The 23609-nt window shown below is 48.9% G+C and overlaps 1 protein-coding gene across 1 annotated transcript; it reads right to left on the bottom strand.

Moving 5' to 3' along the window:
* Nucleotides 1–3408: 3408 nt before the first annotated feature.
* LOC121468190 (uncharacterized) lies at nucleotides 3409–23458 on the bottom strand. Its single transcript, XM_072922818.1, has 22 exons — nucleotides 23330–23458; nucleotides 20919–21050; nucleotides 20464–20595; nucleotides 20006–20137; nucleotides 19548–19679; nucleotides 19091–19222; nucleotides 18633–18764; nucleotides 16222–16353; nucleotides 15765–15896; nucleotides 15308–15439; nucleotides 13620–13754; nucleotides 13007–13342; nucleotides 12499–12582; nucleotides 11961–12111; nucleotides 11591–11654; nucleotides 10824–10872; nucleotides 9989–10101; nucleotides 9260–9377; nucleotides 8315–8414; nucleotides 7675–7871; nucleotides 4991–5128; nucleotides 3409–3629 (listed from the first exon to the last, which is right to left on the bottom strand). The coding sequence occupies exons 1-22, from the start codon at nucleotides 23456–23458 to the stop codon at nucleotides 3537–3539; spliced, it is 2895 nt and encodes a 964-aa protein (XP_072778919.1). The 3' UTR covers nucleotides 3409–3536.
* Between the last annotated feature and the right edge of the window lie 151 nt (nucleotides 23459–23609).

Below are 23609 nucleotides of genomic sequence, written 5' to 3' on the forward strand. Positions count from 1 at the left end.
TGGTCAGAGGTTGCGGAGGAATGCAATGGGCTGCCACTGTAGAACAGGCTGTGGCTGGATTCACTGTGCCCTCAGGTTCAGGAATGTGTCCAACATTTCACTCAAGCTTTGCCCTCAACAGTGCACAGGGAGCAGGGCAAACCCTGTGCAAAACAAGCTGAAGGGCAGCTGAGCTCCTCACAGGTTCTATTGGATGACAACAGATTACAGGAGGTTCACATCAACAGATGATTCATTTCATATAGGGGAGTGTTTAGCACACAGGAAAAAAACCAAACAAACAAACCACAGCAATTACTAATTTTATGGCACCATGCTGTAGATTGGTTCCTTGAAGGATGGGCAGAGCTAATGACAGGTTTTCCTCATCTCCATCAAGCTTGGGAGATCTCAAACTCAGCTTGCCACCCTCCACTGTGGCAGCTGCAGTGACTGCCAGCTCATCAGAACACACGTTCAGGTGTTTGAGCAGCACTTGAGGACCTTTCCTACACAGCTCATCTCCCACTTGCAGCCAATAAGAGCAGCAATAACAAGCAGCAGCAATAATGATCTCAGTAACAAACCAAAACCATTGTCAGAAGGCTTGCTGTTTAGGGATGCCATGCCAGGAGCTTCCTCAATCCCAAGGTTTCCCTTCCTCCCCAGTAAAGGGCCTAGAAACTGGCAAAAGCACATGGCCAGATGGTCTTCAACCCTCCAGAAGCCGCTTCTGTTCTTACCAGGCTCAAAAGCAGGTGTGCCACTTTCCTTAAGGTCTGTTGGCTCCGTCTGCAAAGTTCCACCTGCGCTGGAGGGCAGCAGCCTGCTCCGTTTCCGAGCTGGTCTGGAATCAACTGCTCCTCCAGGGCGCTTTCCTGACGCTGACAGGGAACAAAACCTTAGCATTTTCTCTGCCACTAATATTAACACGGCACTTGGGTTTTGCAACACCAATGGCAGCACACAAGGATACAGAAAACACTCCTGCAAAGGCTGAAATACACACCAAATGCTGCTGTGGGCCATTCCCACCCGAGCACATCACATCAGGGAAAAGACAGCACCCCTGATCTCTGACAAGCCGCCTCCCCAAGAAAAAGCCTGTCTCAATGGCTTGAAATGAAACCAGTTCCCAATTCCAGCAGGTTGCTGCTCACACCATAAGCATTTCTGCACTACTGTTAACAACCACAGAGATTCAAAACCTTCCCAACTCCAGAACATCAAGTTTTCAAAGGTTTCTGTTCCTCTGCATTTGCTACAAACTCTTGAAATGCTTTCTAGACATATCCTGGAAAATGTTTCAAGAATCAGATTTGCATTGAGTTGCAAAATACTTACTGAGCTCATGGTGTTTAGTGATCAAAAACAACCACCAAAATAAGTGAGACAAACTCCAAAAAAGGAATGTCAGGGATGTGATCAATCCCTTTGGTTCCTTTAGGCAGCCCTCTGCAGATTTTTTGGCGTGACAGAAAACTGCTCTTCCAAACCTCTCAGAAAAGTAGAGGCAAGATTATCCATTTGGATTGCCAGTTTCTTGAACACTCCCATGCCCTAGGACTCCCATTCCCAAGTCTCCAGTTCCTGTCCAAAGCTAGAGGCGAAATCCATGACTCTGGTACTTGAGCCCACCTGCAGCCCATCCTGCAGCCCAGCCCAGCCCCTCAGCATCAGAAGCCTTTCCAAGAATCTTCTGCACTCACCTGTATGGTGAGTCCAGAGTTTGGCTCACAAATGTCAGCAAATCACTCTCTATTCCCTCGCGGGATGGAGAAGACGGATGCTCTGCATCTGCTGCGCAGCAGAGAATCCCTCAGCTGGCTCAACAGACTCTGTGCCAACAGAGCCTCCTGCAGCTAAAGGAATGCAGGATTTGTTATGATTAAACTTTTCCTCAACATGTTCTTTTTCTGGGAATTCCTCACAAGCATTTCGTCAATGCAACTGGCAGATGCTTTTGCTGGCTGAAGCCACACTACGTCTTTCCTTAAGAAATGAATAAAGGAAGCACAAATTGCCTGCTGAAACCCTTCTGCTCCCTTCCAAATCAGATCACTAGTCAAGCACAAGGCTCAGGCTCATCCCCGATTCCCTCTGAGAGACAGGAGGTAATATTTTGCCCCAGCCAAAAGGTCATTACAAAAAAAGAATGAAAGTTGTTGGTGCTAGGTGTTGTTAGTTATGGTTTGCATTTGTTCCAGTTAATTTGTTGGGTGTTGATGTGTGCTGGAAAATGCGGGAGGTTGAACACCAAACCAAAAGGGAAGTACACCCAGCTCAATTGAATCCTTACTAAGAAAAACGGTTCTCTTTTGCTTTAATGACTTTGACTCCATTTAATTGTACCTAAGAGTTTATTTCTAACACCTTTCTCCCAGCAGCTCCGAGCTGCAGCGTGGCACAGTGCTTGCTGTGTGCCAGAGAGCACGAAGCAGGCTGGCCTGCTGGCCCTGAATATTTCTGCAAAGCACTCTGCAGGTCACATCTTTGCTGTGGCTCAGTGCAGAAGAGCAGCGCTGCCTCCCAGAGCTGTGTGAGGCACTGGCTCCTGCAGCCGTGGGCTGACAAGCTGTCCCTGCCTCCCGCTGGCCCATGGTCCCCTGGCACAAGCGCCGTGCCTGAAGGACGCTGCCCTGTGCTCCAGCCTGCCGAGCAGCCCGGCTCCCTGCCCCGGTGCCCAGAGTGCTGCACACACTGCTGACCTTTGCCAGGAGTCGCAGGGCAGCCGGCACAAGAGTGGGAATGCTGAGCCAGGCTCCGCTTCCCCTCGGGAGCAGCCGGCTGCGCTTGGGCGCTGAGAGCGGAGGATGCGCCCACTGCCAGCAAGAGGCACGCAGGGCCGGGCTGTGCCTCCTGCAGCTACAAGAGCCTCCTTGCAGCCTGCCCCTGCCCAGGCTCAGGCTGCTCCGGGCTCTGCCAGGGCTCTGCTGCGGCTCCACGCCGGGCAAGGCCGGGCCCGCTCTCACCTCACACTCGCTGACAGCTCTGCACCGCAGGAGACCTTTCAGAGCACCTCTCTGATCTTTCTGCTTTCTCCGCTGAGCAAGGCTCTCCTCCGGCCAAAGACATTGCCCTTCGCGATACAAATCCAAGTGGCAGGCACCCAAATGCTCTCGAGTCACAGCTGAAGGCCTGCATCCGCACAGGATGTTTTGGCTGCCCCACTCGCCCTTTGGTTTTTCCTGCAAATGCCATTGCCCTTTCTGCCTCAGCTGGAAGTGCCACAGATGTGCCAAACGGGGCCGGTGGGCCGTATGCCAAAGGCAGTGTAGTCTGGAGAGGATGAATGAAGAAGAGCCTTCTCCATTTACAAACCATACCAAAGAAGCCATAAGTGTGTCTCAGCACCAATAAAAGACAACTGGCAAATCAGAAGGAAATGTTTTCTGAAGGGGTCAGAAGGAGGGGAATCTTCCAAATGACTTGATGCTTTGAAAACTTTATTTAATTATAATCCTATCCATAAACCTATACTACAAAACTACTTAACAATCCTAATCTAGAGTCCTACTCTACAATCCTACTCTAACTTGGTAATAATATCTTCATCATTAGATTCTTGTCTTCTTCGTCTTCTTCTTCTTCACTGAGTTGATGAGTGGTGCCAGGGTGGACGCTGGCTTGGCTGCTTTTACAAATGGATGCTAATCCACAGGAAAAAAAAACAACAAAGAACAGTGAACCATGACATTCCAAGCTCAGTGCTTCACAGACTCAATCAGGATTCCTCTAGCTCCTAGAAGGACCCAGAAAGTAAAACAATGGGACCATCTGCTCCCCACTCATCATGTGCAGGAGCTTGCCATCACAGGCAAACCTGGCCCAGAATCCCACTCATCCATTTATTCTGGTTTCTCCATCTTGCTGGGATTTTTGCCCTTCCAGTGCTCTAGAAATGGTGCTTTCTGTCCCTGGGGTTTCTTCCTTTCAGGAAGCTACAATGACTCCCATAGGTCCCTCTCTTGGAAAGACAGGCACCATGCTAACTTCCACAGGCACACAAAGCAGTGTCTGCCTTTCCATGCCCTGCCCCTCCTGTGCTGGATGGCACCTTCCTTCCCAGCAGGGCCAGTCCAGCGGCAATGGGTCCTGCAGTTCCCTCTCTGCCACACAACCTGGCAGTCAGCCTGGGACAGTTCCCCTCTGCCTGAGCATGCCAGGCAGCAGATGGGGCTGGGACAAGTCCCTCTCACCTGTCCCTGTTTGTGTGCCAGAAACCTCTAAGGGTGGGGTGGGGGGCATAAACCAGGGCCCCTCAGAGGCTCACAGTGAGTCCCTCAAAGCCCCTCCTGCCCACAGCCAAATCTCTCCAGACTGCTGTGCCAGGACTGGCAGCCTTGGGTTCCTCCACCACTATTTCATGTCTCTCTACCCTGCATTGCTGTACTTCCGTTCTTTTACCATTAGATAAAACTGAACATCCCACCAAATCAGGGCAACAGAAACAGCCAGAAAACAGAGCACCTGTCCTCTCAGGAAATGCAGAGAGAGGTGGAGTTATTCACTTTTGTGAAGAACAGGCCCCAGGGAGACTTTATTCCTGCTTTCCAAGATTTCAGAGTGGCTTTGAAGAAAGGGGGGGACACCTTTTTTAACAGGGCCAGTTACAAGAGAGTGTGGGCAAATAGTTTTAAACACATGGGGATCTAATCAGAGTAGGTCTAAGGAAGACCTTCTTTTCTCGGAGCATGGTGCCACTCTGGCACAGGTTGTCCCAAGAGCTTGTAGGTGCCCCCATCCCTGGAATCATTCCAGGTCAGGTGGGACAGGACTCTGAGCAACCTGATCTCTTTAAAGATGTCCCTGCTCATTGCAGGACACTTGGACCAGAGGACTTTCCAGAGCCCTGCCAGCCCAGCCCAGTCTAGGATTCCTCACTGTTTTCATTTGAACATCACCAAGAGTGGAGGTGAGGAGGAAGGGGGCTCATCTGATGCCTTGGACCTCGGTGGAGGAGGAGCCCATCCCTCAGACACTGTTTCACCTCAGCCCCTTGGCATTTTACCTGCAGGAGCCTCTTGGCAGACCAGCGCTGCTCTTCGTCTGTCTGCAGGCAGCAGCTCAGAAAGTCACACAGGTGAGGCGAGAATCGGTTGGGCTTCCGCAGCTGTGGTCTCTCTCCTCTGGATATCAGGAGTTTAGCCTGCAGGAAAAGGAAACATGAGGCTCCACCTGCTACTTTCCCATCTGTAACTGCTCTCCCAGAACCCACTGTTTAAGCTCCACTCTGCAGAGCAGTTTCTGATAAGATGGAGATGGTAAAGGAAAGATGACTTTCCTTTACCAACAAAAAACCACGGCTTTTCCAACATCCCGCTGATCTTGCCTTGGCAGTCAATTTCATTGACTGACCCAGTTAGTGGGAGCTACATCAGCAAAGCTTCTTTCCTTCTTGGAGGATTCACACCACCTTGACAGGCTTTTCAGAAGATGGACTCTGCTACACTAACACTACTATTTCCAAGGATTAGTACATGAAAGGCATCTCTGCAGTGCTTGTTGGTCCCTTAAGCACAGTGGTCATAAACCAAAACTCATTGAGCTTCTTGTCCTCCTCTAGAAAACAGAGGTGCATGGGAGGCAAGAATGGAAATCCACCAGGTGTTCCTCAGGGTGAGGAAACAAACATTTGGAATCTCATATTCAACACAGACCCTTTAAGACACCTGCACAAATGTATTGGGATGAAAATGCCGGCTTAGGCACACAGGAGCCACCTGCAGCTCTGTCTCTCAGCTGCACGTTTCAGCCTCTTTATGTGGCAAAAGGAAACCTTTCCAAGGTCAAATCAGAGGAAGAAGCACCATCCCGATGGTCACCCTCTGCTCATTTGTATACTCAAGTCAATGCACTAATGGCGTCCCCATCGCAAAAAATGTCTGTAAGAAGTGGGAGGTTTTGACAGGCTCTCCGTGACACCAGGCTGCAGCCTGGTCTCCAGAAAAATGCTCATCACAATAGTAACAGCTCTGTGCTGGTGGCACTGAAATAGATGGTGACCAAAAAGACTTCGTTATTATCCTCTTCAACCCAGAGGAAAATTTCCAAGCCCAAAACAGCAAGCACAGTCCCCTGGAGTATAAATAATTATGGCAGCTTTCTTTCCTTTTCCCACACCCTCAGAGGTCACAAAGGGAGCTTTATCCTGTCTCTCTGCAACTGAGCTCAGCCACTGGACATGGTAGGGAGCTGGAGTCCTCACTGCCCTTAGCACTGTGCAATCAGGGATGGCCCTGCTCCTATGGTAAAGGAACACAGCACCAGTATCAACCACCCACTTTGGATCCCAGCCCCAGGCACCAGGCTGCAAGCTCATCAACTTTTTAAAAGACCCAGAAACAGCCAAGGGTTTAGTGTAACTGCAGTCGGAGAAAAACACATCCTCAACTTATCCAGGCCACCCACACACATGACTGAGCAATGTACAGATTATTTGAAAGCCTGAAAGTTTTGAAGACCCACAGGACTTGGAAAAGATGCTACAGTGTGGAGGAAAATCAATGTGCTGTGGTTAAAAAAAGAAAAAGAAAGCAAAACTGTTGGGGAAGATGAAACAGGAAAACCTTATGAATATGATTGCCTGGCAAAAGATTTTGAGAATATGGAAACTGTAAGCGAGATTGAAATGAAAAGTAAGCTTTGAGATAGTTACTAGCCTTAGTTACTGAACAACTGGAAAACAATGGTATGGCCAGCTGAAGGTAATCCCCTTTTGATTAAACAACACCCTCTGCTGGCAGACAGGTCCAAGGGTCAGAGCAGACCCTACTAGCTTGGCAGAAGGGGTCCAAAGAGTAGTTTTTAGGGTTTAAAATGTAACACAGTATGGTAATGTAATGATTCTTATAGGCTGTAGGTAAATACTCTAGTATTTGTATCTTGGACTAGATTGGTTAGTGAAAATTTGAACATTCTGCACAGAAGAAGATTTATTGTCTTGTAACAGGAACTTCCTCACTCTTTCGGGTCTCTCTTTTGGGCTCCTCTTTCGGGCCTGCTCTGAGCTGTGGCTGGCAGCTCCAAGCAGGGCCCTGCACCCACGCCCTTTGCAATAAACCGAGAGCTCCAAGACCTGGCTTCAAAGATCTCTCGTCTCCGTCCATCCCGACCGTCCTATCCACTGTCACTCCTACACAAAACTACTTGGGCATTGCTTTAGTGGTTGTGTCCTTTTATCTTTTTCTTTTTCTTTTTCTTTTTCTTTTTCTTTTTCTTTTTCTTTTTCTTTTTCTTTTTCTTTTTCTTTTTCTTTTTCTTTTTCTTTTTCTTTTTCTTTTTCTTTTTCTTTTTCTTTTTCTTTTTCTTTTTCTTTTTCTTTTTCTTTTTCTTTCCTTTTCCGATAAAATTGAAACTGGGAAGGTGTAACGTCAATTTCTTAGGATATTTATCACATGTCTAACCTCTCCACTGAAAAATTCTTGCCCTTCAGAGACAGAGCACCGACAGAGTTCAAAAAGCAAATTAGAAATGTCAGGCAGGTTGCAGGCCAAAATGCCAGGTTTCTGAACTGCTACTTCCCTTCTGATGCAACCGAATTTACAGCAGATGCTGATGTGCTGCAGGGGCATGTTTAGAAGGGGACCTTGGTGGAAGTGGTGCCAGCAGATGGCAATGGGATTTGTCCAATGGCACACAGGACTTGGGACAGGTGAGAAAGACAAGTGGGATCAGGGAGTATTTGCACCTTACCGAAACAGGAGTTTCATTCCTGCGAGGAACTTCTCGTTCCACCATTTCGATGCCCACGATTCCAAAAGACCATATGTCCACTTTGGGGCCATATGGTTGACCTGTCAGCACTTCAGGCGCCATCCAGCCAGAAGTGCCGGCCACTGAGCTCCGTCTACGCTGCTCAGGGGTGAGCTGAGCAAAGAGGCCAAAGTCAGCTGTGGACAAATAAACATACCATGAAAGCCAGGTCAAGTTAGGAAATCAAGCAAAAGAATTCCCCACTCTCAGTCTATGTGTTGTTGAATCTCCTGAAGAACTGTCCATACTCAGTTTCCTTGGGGCTTTAGCCAAGGAAGTATGGAATTGGCCACTTCCAAAAAAATCACAGTTTTTTTAACGCTGCTCACAGCAGTGGCCTTTATTCCCCTGAAGCTTTAGATTGTAGCTCCCTCCCTCTGGAAGAGACACAAACACACCAACGCCACTCTTGACTTCTCCTGGTTCCTTATACCTCTGTGCACGTTGCAACCGTGCCTTCAGCTCACAGCGGTGGGGCCCTGCACTGCCACCAGCACCATTTCTGGGGAGTTGGCAGCCACTCAAAGCAGCCCCTCACCCCACATCCCTGAACGCTGCACCTGACCAGGAATATACTGACCCAGCTTGACAGAGCCGTCAGTTCTGAGAAGGATGTTGTCGCTCTTCACATCTCGGTAGATCACGTGGTTCCAGTGAAGAAAATCCAATCCTTGCAGGCACTGAGAGAGAAAACAGAAGCAGGAGGGCAAAAATTAGTGATTTCATCACACAAGAAAGGAAACAGAGTCTCTAAAAGATTCCCTCTGCATGGGAATGGCGAGTAATGGCAGAACACAGTGTCATTGAGAGGAAGAGTTGCTGCTCCAACACTTGCAGAACAGGACTTTTCTAAGGAAAGGCATGTCAGCTTTTGAAAGAGCAACAGCACCTGCTGTTGTAGACTGTCCCCTGCAAACCAGCCAGGATGACTGCTGCTGCAGTGGATGTGCTTTCTCCATGCAGAGGGCAAAGGAGGGGTTTGGCCAAGAAAGAAAAAAAGTCCCTCTCTTTGGTGTGAAGCGAATCACTTTTGGGTGGGAGGCTGCATGACGAGAGTTTTGTTGCTGGCCTCAGCACAGACTTGAAGTATCACATCAGTCACCTTCCTGAAGCAAAGAGCATTTTGGCTGCACTACTGTCCTTTTCAGTTGAGGACTGTGAGAAATGAGTCTCTGTTTTTTCTCAGCTGATCATTTCAAATCCTGCCACCAGCACCTTTGCTTTTACAGGCAAGGAATGCAGTGCAGACAGGCTCAAGATACAAGTTTAGGGAGGCAAGGTGGAGAAGAGCAAATACAAATACAGGAGGCAGAGTGAGAATACAACAGCAGGAGATAAGAGTACAAGAACTGAGTACAGTGAGTGCAGGAGCACTGGCAGGCAGTTCCCTTGAGATGCTTTTACTTGCCCATAGCATACCAGCACTAGGAAAACAAAGTTTATACATGAAACCTCTCCTGTTCTGAGCCTCTGTTTCCCAGACAATCCTGCCCAAGCCCTCGGAAGCACAAGTGGGCTTGCTGACCTCCCGACTGATGGCTGCTATCTCGTCTTCAGACAGGTAGGTCTTGCTGATGACATCGCTCAGAGTGCCTCCATCCATGAACTCCATAACCAGCCAGAATTGATTATCCACAAGGTAGCTGAAAGAAGGAAACAAGAGCATGGAGGTAAACATGCATGGTTAGTTTATTTTCTTGGTTCTTATTTCCAAGTCCCTGTGTGACAAGGACAGAAGAAAAGGAACAGACATTCCCTCTAGGCTGTGCATTGTTTGAAACCTGTCTCAAGAAGAAAGGCACAGCTTTGGAAAAGGAGATGTCTTAAATAGCCAGCAAGTAAAAACTGCAGTTTAGGAACAGATAAAAAACTTGTCACACTGCGTGTTTCTGGAAATAACCAACTAGTCTTCCTGGCATGCAAAGCAATGGAAAAGAGGGGACACAATCCAAGGAAAATCCATGTTAGTTTACCCAGACGTAAGAGGACTGTTGAAAAAAGTCAAGTCCCAAAATAATGTGGTGGCTGTGAACTTACAGGCTATTAATTTAATTAGATATGACTGATGCAGGTTTTTGAATAATTTTCAAACTATGTGTGCCAGGGAATACTCCTGCAGACAAGATGCACTCTCTTCCCATCCACTGGAGATGAGCAGAGCAGTAATAATTAACCAATAATTACAGCTCTGTTTTGTGCCAGTGAACAATCTTGCATGTTTGCAATATGTAAACAAATATTTACAACAACTCACCTGCCTAAATAGTTGACCACGTTGGGATTCTTATTTATCTTCACAGCCATGAGTTCATTGACTTTTAGTTCCTTCTTCCTCGGTCCTTGGAGATTTATTTTCTTTATGGCCACCTAAAATGACATTGAAAATCAGTAACTTGAGAAGTTGGTGGCACGAGACCACAAGGCACATGGAGCGAGTGATTTTGCAATGACACAGCCAAGCTGTGCCAAACTGCATTCTGATTAGGCATTGCAGTAATTAGGAACTGACATCGCAATAGCCCATTGCTCCGCTCCCATGGGTGCCAGTTACAGGACACGTGGCCACTGAGGTTTTGTTGTGTCCACTTGGTAACAGTGGTGTCTCACCCACAAACCTCTGAGCCCACTCCCTGCTGCTTTGTATGGGATTTGGAAGTAATCCATGCCTTAATACTCTGTGGCTACATCCTGGGCTATGGGCAGGGCTTAGGGCTTCTAGGGACGCCTTGCAGATCTCTCCCTATGTGCAGTTCGCAAGTGCAGCACTGCAGGTGTCTGAGGAACTACCGGTAACTCTCAGATGCATTTGCTGGCAACCAGAAGTGAGAATTCAGGACTCGGAAGCTGTCGCCCCAAAGAGCAGTGAGATGCTCTAAGGCACCACCTTTGTTTTAGCAATTGAGAGCGAGTGAGCACATCCCTCTCTGAAATGAACTGCTGCCCTCTGTGCCTTCTTTGTGGCAGCTGAGAAGGTCAAAGACTGTCCGCAATGTCTTTTGCAGGCTGGTACCAGTTCTGGCCACAGCTGCTCACACCAGAGGGGAAAGCCCTTGAGTTCAGCAGAGATTGCGGGGGCTGTTGACATTTACCTCTACTCCTGTGGCTTTGTTGATTGCTCTAACCACAAATCCAAAAGTCCTAGAAACAAAAAAGCAGCAAAAAAATGAGAAGCCATTTAGCTCTTGCAGTGAAAGCCAGCCCACACAGGAGATCTCTGCTGCAAATGCCTAAGACCTGCAGGATGCAGGCGGGCTCTGCCAGAAGGCAGATGATGCATTTTCCTCTCAAGTGCATGGGCACTGGGCCTGTCCCTGAAGTGCTGCCATTTACTGCCTCAGCTCCTAAAGAGAGCTCCTTCTTTCATCTCAGGTTTCATGTTCTAAATTGCGCAGTTTTCATAGGTTTCGTCCTGACCATGGAGAATTTCCTTCAGCAAACTCTTGGAAAGAAATGTTCCTGAGAACTGTTATCTGACAGCTATCAGGGAGTAGGTTGCACTTTCAGGCAAGCAAGTTTCTTCCCCTTTTATTAGTGTGGCTGTATGATTTGGAGAGATAGAAAAATGCTAAGGAAATTAACACAGAGCTGTCCCACACTTGAGAGACAAGGAGATCTTCCAGGTCCTGTTCCTTGCTGCAGGCAAGAGACCTTGACAGCATTAAGATGTCTCTGACAATACCTTCAGGGCACACTCACAAATTCTGAGCAGCACTGAGAGATGGGACAATCTATCCCCAGTGTCTGAACATGGCAATAGATGTCTGTTTGCAGCTGGCCTCACTTCACACTGCATAGATATTCCAACAGAAAAACACCTGGCCCATGGTTATGGAGAAGTAACTGTGGTTGGACTCACCCGCTGCCAATATATTCCAGTTCAGAATATTTCCCCACGGGGTTTTCCATGTTCACTATTTTCCCTGAGGGAAACAAAATGCAAGATGCTCACTTTAAAGCAAAGATCCCAGCTTCCAGAAGATGCAAAAGGCAGCCCCAGAGCCTGAAGCTTTGAACTCTTTGTGGTCGCCTGGGTAACAACAACAAGCAGGCTGACAGCTCTGCAGCACAGGTGGCCAGCACACAGACTGATTTTCTACAGCAGTTCCCGTGGGGAAATGTCTCTAAATGTCCCTGGGACACCAATCTCAGGAAAAACATTTGGTACAGCTATGCTGAAACATGCACACAATACACTGTCCCTCAGAGAAGAAATACAGCAGACGTACTCAGTTGCTCCAGGGAGTCATCCTTGATCTCCTGGTGCTGAGCAGCGCTGGAGATGGGCAAACTGCCCTGGCTCCACTTCCCACGTTGGGGAGCAAAGGCTCCTTTAGACAATGCTGCTGCTGCAGCAGGTTTGACAAAGCCCTTGTGGATCTGGAACAAGAAATGAGTTTGTCAGAAAGGTGCCTGGCAGAGATTAGCCTGAAATTCCATTTCAAATGCAAGCCCTTGGTAAGGTTCTGTCAGCCACATGCAGGGCTCTTAAATGGGTTTTTTTCTGATGTCCACTTCTCAAACTGGATGGGTCAAAACCAAAGGTTAGTTCTACTCAAGTTCATGGCCAGATTCATGTTCCATTTTCATGGATTTTCTGAAGGATCACTGCCACAATGACCATTCTGCTTCCTCTCAAGGATTCCTTTCCCACTCCAAGGACTTCAGACACATTTGCAGCTCCTTGTTCAAATGTGTCCACTTTTCCTGCACCATCTTCAGGTCATGCTCAACTTGTAGTAACTTTGGTGGGGACGGTTCCTGTACCTCATGCGAGGCCTGGGGCTCTTCATTGCCACTCATTTGCTGGAAGTCTTTGCAGGCTGCCCGGCGAGATGTCAACATTTGCACCTCAAGTCAAACAGAAGAAAGCAGTCAGAGACTACGGCTTATCCCTGTCAGTCAAGAGTCATTGACTGTGAGGAAAGGGAAAGAACAGGTTTACAAGGGGTACAGACAGCTTGTTTCAATCCTCCGTCTGGGTCACCATGTTCCCCTGTAGAAACACCTCAAGAAACAAGGAGAGCAGGAACAGGCCAGCAGGAATCAATTTGGATGACTGCTGGCCAAAAGGCCAAAGGACAAGTCCCACTGTCCAGGGCAGCAGTTGAGATTCAGCACACCAGGAAATGTCCTTCAGAGTGTCTGGGGTACACACTACAGCAGGATGGCACTCAGAGGCATCACCTCACTCCCTGAAGCCCTGCACTGGAAAGGCAAGAAGGGCAGAAACCACCAGTTTGGTGACTGCAGTGGCTAGCCCTCTTTCACTCACTTGCTCTTCTAGAGCCTGAGGGAGACGATTAAGTTTTTCTCTGATGATTTTCATTTCTTCTTCCTGCCTCTTCTCCTTTGCCTTCATCTTAGTGTCAATTTTCTGAAACTCCGTGTCCAGCTGTTCCTTCAAGTTCTGTAAAATACAAGAGAGAGGATCTTTCATGAGTGGAGTGGCTGCCACTCTTTCACTCACCTGGTCTTGTTGATCGCCCCTCTGCTGACGGAGATTCATCTCCTCTTGAATTCCTCTCATGTCTTCCTTGTTCCCCTTCTTCACTTCCATGATGGCACTCTGAGCCCCGGGCAGCTCTGCTTGTGACTCTGCCTTGATGTTCTGTACACACAAATGCAGAGCAAGTGACTGGGAGCTGCCATCAGGCTCAGCTTTTTCCTCTCGCAGCTTCAAAATCCCATTTATTCAGCCACTTCTTTCTGCTTCCCTACCCACCTCTGCTTCCAGTGCAACCCTCCTGTCCCAGTGCTGACTTTGGCAGATTCCAAGGCTCTGTGCTTTCAGTGCCTCTGGGACTCCTGACCTCCTCAGTCCCAAGAGCTCCATTTTTTGCCCCTTTTCCTGCCCTTCCCTCTGAAACCTGGCGAGTCAGGCTTACCTGGCCATTCTCCTGTGGCTCTTCCACCTGCTGCCTGAGCTGCTCTTCCTGCTCTCGGGCTGGGAACAGCTCTTCCCGAGTCTGCCATGGCATCTCTGACAAAGCAGGCTGCTCCTGCTCTTTCTCTGGAAGGACCTGCAGAGAAAGCAAGAGAAGATGGGTTTCAACTTTCCATACAACATTTGAGGGCCAAGACTCAAGGACTGATGGGCTCACACGTTCCCAAAGCACTGTGCTGCAGCTCTCCTGGGTCATTCTCTGCCCATGAGGAGGCACAGATGCCAAAGTGACCCTGGCACTGCAATCAGGGGCCATCTGGGGCAGAAGCTCAAGCAGCCTCTGAGGCAGCTGACAGGGAAGGTGTGGAATTTCTCAAGGGTCTACTGAGGGCCTCCTTCTGCTTCTGCCTTGCTCTGTTTGTCTTTCAGTAGTGACTGACACCCCACCCTGTCCCATAGCTCCATCCTGGCTCTGCAGGTGGCTTCCTCTGTGAGCTCAGCCCTTGTGAGAGACACTTCTGGAGTTCATGTTCTCTTCACCAACTAAAACATGGAATTCTTCCACCTCTCTGGGACAGGCTGAACATTAAAGCGTTAACGGGGGGCTTCAGGAAGAAGAGGCTGGAGGAGGAAACCATGTCTGAGGGGAAAAAAACCACCACATCTGGAGGAGGAAACAGCTCTGCCTGCTCAGAATCGGTCATCGGAACATGTCTTTAATCCTCTCCTGAAAGGGATGCTTTACGTGAACTTTGCACCTCCAACTGCTTTGGACCAGAGCCAAGAAGATTCAATTATGCAAATGTTACATAGATAGATAGATAGATAGATAGAGAGAGAGACAGACAGACAGATCTCACTTTTATAATCTCTCTTTACTATCATTTTTGTTCCTACATACATCAACACTTGGTAGCCATTGCCCCAGTCAGCAGCAATCCCGAGATTGCTCTCCTGTTCCTTCAATAAACCACACTCTCAGGGAATCTGGAGCATTTAGGTCCTTATGGAATACAAGAAGATCCAGAGCATTGCACTGGGAACTGCACTCTTGCAGCATCTGTGCTTGGCCAAGTGCTTCTCTTGGACTCGACCACACTGAAACTGCTAAAGGGGCTGCAATCAGGAATAAAGGCTAGGCCCTCCCAGCTCCTCTGATCTTTGAGGACCAGCTGGAATGCAAGAGCATTGATTTCCTGCTCAATTCCCAAACACCACACCTCCTGATTTCCTGGGTTGCAAAAAGACACAGGGACTGTTAATATGAAAGCGAAGAGCAAGGCCCTGTTGACTGGCCTGGCAGCACAACAGCTCCCTGCCCCAAACAATGTGTTCTTATGCAAAAATACTGCATCCTCCAGAAAGGCCCCCTTACAAAAGAAAATGCAAGCAGAATTCTTACAAGCGCAGAAAAAGGGTAGGAAGGATGGAGGAAAATCCATCTGCATTGCTAAAAACCAAGAAATTGAACAGGAATTCCCCTCCTAATAAAGGAAAAAAAAACAAGAGAGAAGAGCCACAGATGCCAGTGGAAAAAGCACTAGGATAACGTGAGGAGATATTTGCCGATGAAACAGCCCATGTGGCAAGCACTCAGCATCCTCAGCCAGAAACAGCAAGGGCTGGCTCATCAGAAATCTGCAGCTCTGTCTTGCACTAAAGACAGCACCACCCACAACGGGCACTTACTGGCTCCAAAGATTCAGGCTGTGCTGTGACCACGGATGGAGCCTCGAGGCCATACTGCTCAACTTGCTCTCGTTTGGCTTCTTCACCAAGAGGAGACGGAGCCAGGGCAGACACTGCTGTTGTCTCTATCATCTGTGGCAAGAGAGAAGCATGAGTGACAGGCCATTACCTATCATTTAAAACCACATTTCTTCTCACATCTACCACCATATCTTGCAAGAAAAATTGAGAAACTTTGATTAAAATGGGATTCTAAAGTGCTCTCATGTCTTAAAATTGGCTAATCCAACTGTAATGCAACTTGCTCTGATTTAAATATCCCAACCTGTCTACTATCAGGTGACAATGATCTATTTGTATAAGTGACCTTGTAATTCTTGAAAGCTAAGAAATGCAACAGTGAAACTTGCAGCTCTGCCTTGCACTAAAGACAGCACCACCCACAACTGGCACTTACTGGCTCAGGAGATTCAGGCTCAGGCGTGACCACTAATGGAGCCTCGCGGTCATACTCCTCAATTTCCTCCTCTCTGGCTTCTTCACCAGGAGCAGAGGGAGCCAAGGCAGACACTGTTGTTGCCTCTGTCATCTGTGGCAAGAGAGAAGCATGAGGGACAGGCTGTTACCTATCATTTATAACCTTCTATCTTCTCCCATCTACCACCATATCTTCCAAGGAAACTTGAGAGACTTGGATTACAATGGGATTCTAAGGCACTCTCATGGTATTGAAATTGGCCAATCCACCTATAATGCAAATTGCTCTGAATTAAATATTCCACCCTGCCTACTATCAGGTAGCAATGATCTATTTGTGTAAGTGACCTTGTAATTCTTGAAAGCTCTGAAATGCAACAGTGAAACTTGCAGCTCTGCCTTGCACTAAAGACAGCCCCACCCACACGGGCACTTACTGCCTTTGAAGATTCAGGCTCTGGTGTGACCCCTGATTGAGCCTCAAGGTCATACTCCTCAATTTCCTCCTCTTTGGCTTCTTCACCAGGAGGAGAGGGAGCCAGGGCAGACACTGCTGGTGTCTCTGTCATCTGTGGCAAGAGAGAAGCATGAAGGACAAGCCGTTACCTATCATTTATAATCTCGTTTCTCCTCGGATCCACAACCACCTCTTAAAAGGAAAAATTATCCACTTTGTTAGCAATGTGATTCTAAGTCACTCTGACCAGATTAAAATGGGCTAACTCAACAGGACTCTATTTGATGCACTCTATGTATTTGATAGACCTTCCTGGCTGCCATCAGCAAGCAACTGTGCCTTGGCACAAAGGAGCTTTTGGCTCTTTAAAGCCCTGAAATGAAAAAGTAGGAAATAGCCAGCAAGGCCTTTGCTGTTGCTGCGGCAGACATGGAAAACTCAAACTGGATCAGAATCCCAACCAGTGCAAGGAAAGGGCAGGAAAAGTTGTGCAGAAGCATCTGTGCTTGCTGGAAAGAGAGAAAATGGGCAGGGCTTTACCTCCTACCAAACCAAGTCAAACCAAGTCAAACCAAGTCAAAAGTGTCCCCTCCTCAGGTGGCTAAAACACTTGGAGGCAGTGAGGGCATGTTTGGCAGGGGAACAGCCATGGTGATGAGCACTGTCATGTATGGATCTATGGAAGTGTGCCTGAAGGTCCCTCACGAGCCACCCGTTGTCCAGGATGAAACACCCTGAGCACCTCCTCCTTGGCCTTGCGCTCCACACCCTTCCCCAGCTCCCGTGTCCTTCTCTGCACACGCCCAGCGCCTCAAGGACTTCCTGCTTCAGAGGGGCCCACATGTAGACACATCACTGTGGAGTTGTGCTCGCCCTGTATATCCCCTCATAATGGTTTGTCCCTCCATATCCCCTCTTTGTATCCGTTTGGTTCATCCCAGCTTTCCCATCAGCATCTGTATGTCCATCAAACCCCCAAATCCCTGACTCATCCCCCTGTCTCCTCCCAGGTGATGTGTCCATCACCTCGTGACCCTTCCCCTTTGTCCAGAGCCTTCTCCCAGGGTCACCAGGTAACTGGACCCTGGCTCGGGGCTCCTCCCCCACCCCCTCCTCAGTGGTCACTCTGAGGCCTTGCCCCCAGAGAGCCACTCCCAAGTCCTTCCCCCGTTGGCTGCTCGGGTTTCCCCGTCCCCCTATATCTGGCTCCTCTGGGCAGGGACACCCTCTCTTGCTCTGGATGTCCTTCGGGTTTGGATGTGGCCTGGGATCTCTCCAGGCCCTCATTAAATTTCGGAACTAATCCTGAGGAGGAGCGCCTCTTTCTCTTGCTTGTCGGACTAGCTTGTCTTTGAACTCACGAGGGAGCTTCTCAAAGCCCCCCAGGATCCAAGGAGAAGTTCCCTCCCTCTGCCCGACTCGCCCCACTGCCCAGCTGGACGGGGTGCACTGGGGACTGATCACCCGTGGATTTGAGGGTGACACGCAGCACAGAACTTCCAGCTATGGTTGCAGCGCTGCCCAGCCCAGGGGGACGGTCACTGCCCTGCTCCTGCTGCCCCACTGCTGATGACACAGGCCAGGGTGCCCTTGGCCGTCTTGGCCACCTGGCCAGGTCCTGGCCCACCTTCAGCTGCTTTTGACCGGCACCCCTGGGTCCTTTTGGCCCACACAGCGTCCCAGCCACAAAGTTGCCCATTGGATTAAAAATACAGCATCCACCATTTCAAAATGTCCTTCCTCTTCTGAGCAACACAAGACTGCAGTCATGGACTTGCAGCTTCACCTCCCACCGGCCCCGCCTCCAGGCTGCAGTGCACTTTTCAAAGCTGCAGACTACACCAAAAAATGCATCCACAGAACCTTGCTTTTTGCCTCACAAGAGGGCTTCACAATTATAAACTTAGTTTCTTTGGCCAGGTCTTGTCCCCCACAGATTCATGGACAACACACTCGTCTACTTGCAGCTTATCAAAAGTCACAAGACAGCTGAGCCACACACTTTGTAGAACTGAATAAATACTCGAGAAATTGCAGACCCGTTTCACCAGCCAAACACGTGTTTCCACAAAGAGAAAGCAAACAAACCAAGCCCTGAGACCCCCAGCACTACCTCGTGTGCCCTTGGCCATGGCCCTGCTGAAGCCCAAGAGACAGCGCTTCACTGATTTGAGCAGCCAGACGCTCATCCTGAGGCAACAGGCTTTGGTGCCTAAACATGACAGGTCCAAGGCCAATTTCTAGCTGGAGGTCACTGCCTGCAGGAAATCGCTGGGTCCTGGCAGGACTCCAGCACTCAGCATCCTCGCCAGCAACAGCAAGAGCTGGCTGGTAAGAATCTTGCAGCTCTGCCTTGCACTAAAGACAGCACCACCCACAACTGGCACTTACTGACTCAGAAGATTCAGGCTCTAGTGTGACCACTGATGGAGCCTCACGGTCATTCTTTTCAATTTGCTCCTCTCTGGCTTCTTCTCCAGGAGCAGAGGGAGCCAGGGCAGACACTGCTTTTGTCTCTGTCATCTGTGGCAAGAGAGAAGCATGAGGGACAGGCTATTACCTATCATTTATAACCTTCTATCTTCTCCCATCTACCACCATATCTTCCAAGGAAAGTTGAAAGACTTGGATTACAATGGGATTCTAAGGCACTCTCATGGTATTGAAATTGGCCAATCCACCTATAATGCAAATTGCTCTGAATTAAATATTCCACCCTGCCTACTATCAGGTAGCAATGATCTATTTGTGTAAGTGACCTTGTAATTCTTGAAAGCTCTGAAATGCAACAGTGAAACTTGCAGCTCTGCCTTGCATTAAAGACAGCCCCACCCACAGCGGGCACTTACTGGCTCCAAAGATTCAGGCTCAGGCGTGACTACTGATGGAGCCTCACGGTCATACTCCTCAATTTGCTCCTCTCTGGCTTCTTCTCCAGGAGGAGAGGGAGCCAGGGCAGACACTGCTGTTGTCTCTATCATCTGTGGCAAGAGAGAAGCATGAGGGACAGGCCATTACCTATCATTTAAAACTGCATTTCTTCTCACATCTACCACCATATCTTGCAAGGAAAATTGAGAAACTTTGATTACAATGTGATTCTAAAGTGCTCTCGTGACTTAAAATTGGCTACTACAACTGTAATGCAACTTGCTCTGATTTAAATATCCCAACCTGTCTACTATCAGGTGACAATGATCTATTTGTGTAAGTGACCTTGTAATTCTTGAAAGCTAAGAAATGCAACAGTGAAACTTGCAACTCTGCCTTGCACTAAAGACAGCACCACCCACAACTGGCACTTACTGGCTCAGGAGATTCAGGCTCAGGCGTGACCACTAATGGAGCCTCGCGGTCATACTCCTCAATTTCCTCCTCTCTGGCTTCTTCACCGGGAGCAGAGGGAGCCAAGGCAGACACTGTTGTTGCCTCTGTCATCTGTGGCAAGAGAGAAGCATGAGCGACAGGCGATTACCTATCATTTATAACCTTCTATCTTCTCCCATCTACCACCATATCTTCCAAGGAAAGTTGAAAGACTTGGATTACAATGGGATTCTAAGGCACTCTCATGGTATTGAAATTGGCCAATCCACCTATAATGCAAATTGCTCTGAATTAAATATTCCACCCTGCCTACTATCAGGTAGCAATGATCTATTTGTGTAAGTGACCTTGTAATTCTTGAAAGCTCTGAAATGCAACAGTGAAACTTGCAGCTCTGCCTTGCACTAAAGACAGCACCACCCACAACTGGCACTTACCGCCTTTGAAGATTCAGGCTCAGGCGTGACTACTGATGGAGCCTCGTGGTCATACTCCTCAATTTGCTCCTCTCTGGCTTCTTCTCCAGGAGGAGACGGAGCCAGGGCAGATACTGCTGGTGTCTCTGTCATCTGTGGCAAGAGGGAAGCATGAGGGACAGGCTGTTACCTATCATTTATAACCTTCTATCTTCTCCCATCTACCACCATATCTTCCAAGGAAAGTTGAAAGACTTGGATTACAATGGGATTCTAAGGCACTCTCATGGTATTGAAATTGGCCAATCCACCTATAATGCAAATTGCTCTGAATTAAATATTCCACCCTGCCTACTATCAGGTAGCAATGATCTATTTGTGTAAGTGACCTTGTAATTCTTGAAAGCTCTGAAATGCAACAGTGAAACTTGCAGCTCTGCCTTGCACTAAAGACAGCACCACCCACAACTGGCACTTACCGCCTTTGAAGATTCAGGCTCAGGCGTGACTACTGATGGAGCCTCGTGGTCATACTCCTCAATTTGCTCCTCTCTGGCTTCTTCTCCAGGAGGAGACGGAGCCAGGGCAGATACTGCTGGTGTCTCTGTCATCTGTGGCAAGAGGGAAGCATGAGGGACAGGCTGTTACCTATCATTTATAACCTTCTATCTTCTCCCATCTACCACCATATCTTCCAAGGAAACTTGAGAGACTTGGATTACAATGGGATTCTAAAGTGCTCTCATGTCTTAAAATTGGCTACTACAACTGTAATGCAACTTGCTCTGATAAATATCCCAACCTGTCTACTATCAGGTGACAATGATCTATTTGTGTAAGTGACCTTGTAATTCTGGAAAGCTAAGAAATGCAACAGTGAAACTTGCAGCTCTACCTTGCACTAAAGACAGCACCACCCACAACTGGCACTTACTGGCTCAGGAGATTCAGGCTCAGGCGTGACCACTGATGGAGCCTCGCGGTCATACTCCTCAATTTCCTCCTCTTTGGCTTCTTCACCAGGAGGAGAGGGAGCCAGGGCAGACACTGCTGGTGTCTCTGTCATCTGTGGCAAGAGAGAAGCATGAAGGACAAGCCGTTACCTATCATTTATAATCTCGTTTCTCCTCGGATCCACAACCACCTCTTAAAAGGAAAAATTATCCACTTTGTTAGCAATGCGATTCTAAGTCACTCTGACCAGATTAAAATGGGCTAACTCAACAGAACTCTATTTGATGCACTCTATGTATTTGATAGACCTTCCTGGCTGCCATCAGCAAGCAACTGTGCCTTGGCACAAAGGAGCTTTTGGCTCTTTAAAGCCCTGAAATGAAAAAGTAGGAAATAGCCAGCAAGGCCTTTGCTGTTGCTGCAGCAGACATGGAAAACTCAAACTGGATCAGAATCCCAACCAGTGCAAGGAAAGGGCAGGAAAAGTTGTGCAGAAGCATCTGTGCTTGCTGGAAAGAGAGAAAATGGGCAGGGCTTTACCTCCTACCAAACCAAGTCAAACCAAGTCAAACCAAGTCAAAAGTGTCCCCTCCTCAGGTGGCTAAAACACTTGGAGGCAGTGAGGGCATGTTTGGCAGGGGAACAGCCATGGTGATGAGCACTGTCATGTATGGATCTATGGAAGTGTGCCTGAAGGTCCCTCACAAGCCACCCGTTGTCCAGGATTAAACACCCTGAGCACCTCCTCCTTGGCCTTGCGCTCCACACCCTTCCCCAGCTCCCGTGTCCTTCTCTGCACACGCCCAGCGCCTCAAGGACTTCCTGCTTCAGAGGGGCCCACATGTAGACACATCACTGTGGAGTTGTGCTCGCCCTGTATATCCCCTCATAATGGTTTGTCCCTCCATATCCCCTCTTTGTATCCGTTTGGTTCATCCCAGCTTTCCCATCAGCACCTGTATGTCCATCAAACCCCAAAATCCCTGACTCATCCCCCTGTCTCCTCCCAGGTGATGTGTCCATCACCTCGTGACCTTTCCCCTTTGTCCAGAGCCTTCTCCCAGGGTCACCAGGTAACTGGACCCTGGCTCGGGGCTCCTCCCCCACCCCCTCCTCAGTGGTCACTCTGAGGCCTTGCCCCCAGAGAGCCACTCCCAAGTCCTTCCCCCGTTGGCTGCTCGGGTTTCCCCGTCCCCCTATATCTGGCTCCTCTGGGCAGGGACACCCTCTCTTGCTCTGGATGTCCTTCGGGTTTGGATGTGGCCTGGGATCTCTCCAGGCCCTCATTAAATTTCGGAACTAATCCTGAGGAGGAGCGCCTCTTTCTCTTGCTTGTCGGACTAGCTTGTCTTTGAACTCACGAGGGAGCTTCTCAAAGCCCCCCAGGATCCAAGGAGAAGTTCCCTCCCTCTGCCCGACTCGCCCCACTGCCCAGCTGGACGGGGTGCACTGGGGACTGATCACCCGTGGATTTGAGGGTGACACGCAGCACAGAACTTCCAGCTATGGTTGCAGCGCTGCCCAGCCCAGGGGGACGGTCACTGCCCTGCTCCTGCTGCCCCACTGCTGATGACACAGGCCAGGGTGCCCTTGGCCGTCTTGGCCACCTGGCCAGGTCCTGGCCCACCTTCAGCTGCTTTTGACCGGCACCCCTGGGTCCTTTTGGCCCACACAGTGTCCCAGCCACAAAGTTGCCCATTGGATTAAAAATACAGCATCCACCATTTCAAAATGTCCTTCCTCTTCTGAGCAACACAAGACTGCAGTCATGGACTTGCAGCTTCACCTCCCACCGGCCCCGCCTCCAGGCTGCAGTGCACTTTTCAAAGCTGCAGACTACACCAAAAAATGCATCCACAGAACCTTGCTTTTTGCCTCACAAGAGGGCTTCACAATTATAAACTTAGTTTCTTTGGCCAGGTCTTGTCCCCCACAGATTCATGGACAACACACTCGTCTACTTGCAGCTTATCAAAAGTCACAAGACAGCTGAGCCACACACTTTGTAGAACTGAATAAATACTCGAGAAATTGCAGACCCGTTTCACCAGCCAAACACGTGTTTCCACAAAGAGAAAGCAAACAAACCAAGCCCTGAGACCCCCAGCACTACCTCGTGTGCCCTTGGCCATGGCCCTGCAGAAGCTCAAGAGACAGCGCTTCACTGATTTGAGCAGCCAGACGCTCATCCTGAGGCAACAGGCTTTGGTGCCTAAACATGACAGGTCCAAGGCCAATTTCTAGCTGGAGGTCACTGCCTGCAGGAAATTGCTGGGTCCTGGCAGGACTCCAGCACTCAGCATCCTCGCCAGCAACAGCAAGAGCTGGCTGGTAAGAATCTTGCAGCTCTGCCTTGCACTAAATACAGCATCACCCACAACTGGCACTTACCGGTTCAGAAGATTCAGGTTCAGGCGTGACCACTGATGGAGCCTCGCGGTCATACTCCTCAATTTCCTCCTCTTCGGCTTTACCAGGAGGAGAGGGAGCCAGGGCAGACACTGTTGTTGCCTCTGTCATCTGTGGCAAGAGAGAAGCATGAGGGACAGGCTGTTATCTATCATCTATAACTTCCTATATTCTCACATCTACCACCATTTCTTCCAAGGAAAGTTGAGAGATTTGGATTACAATGGGATTCTAAGGCACTCTCATGGTATTAAAATTGGTT

Source organism: Taeniopygia guttata, chromosome Z (assembly GCF_048771995.1).
Source record: "Taeniopygia guttata chromosome Z, bTaeGut7.mat, whole genome shotgun sequence".
NCBI lineage: Eukaryota > Metazoa > Chordata > Aves > Passeriformes > Estrildidae > Taeniopygia > Taeniopygia guttata.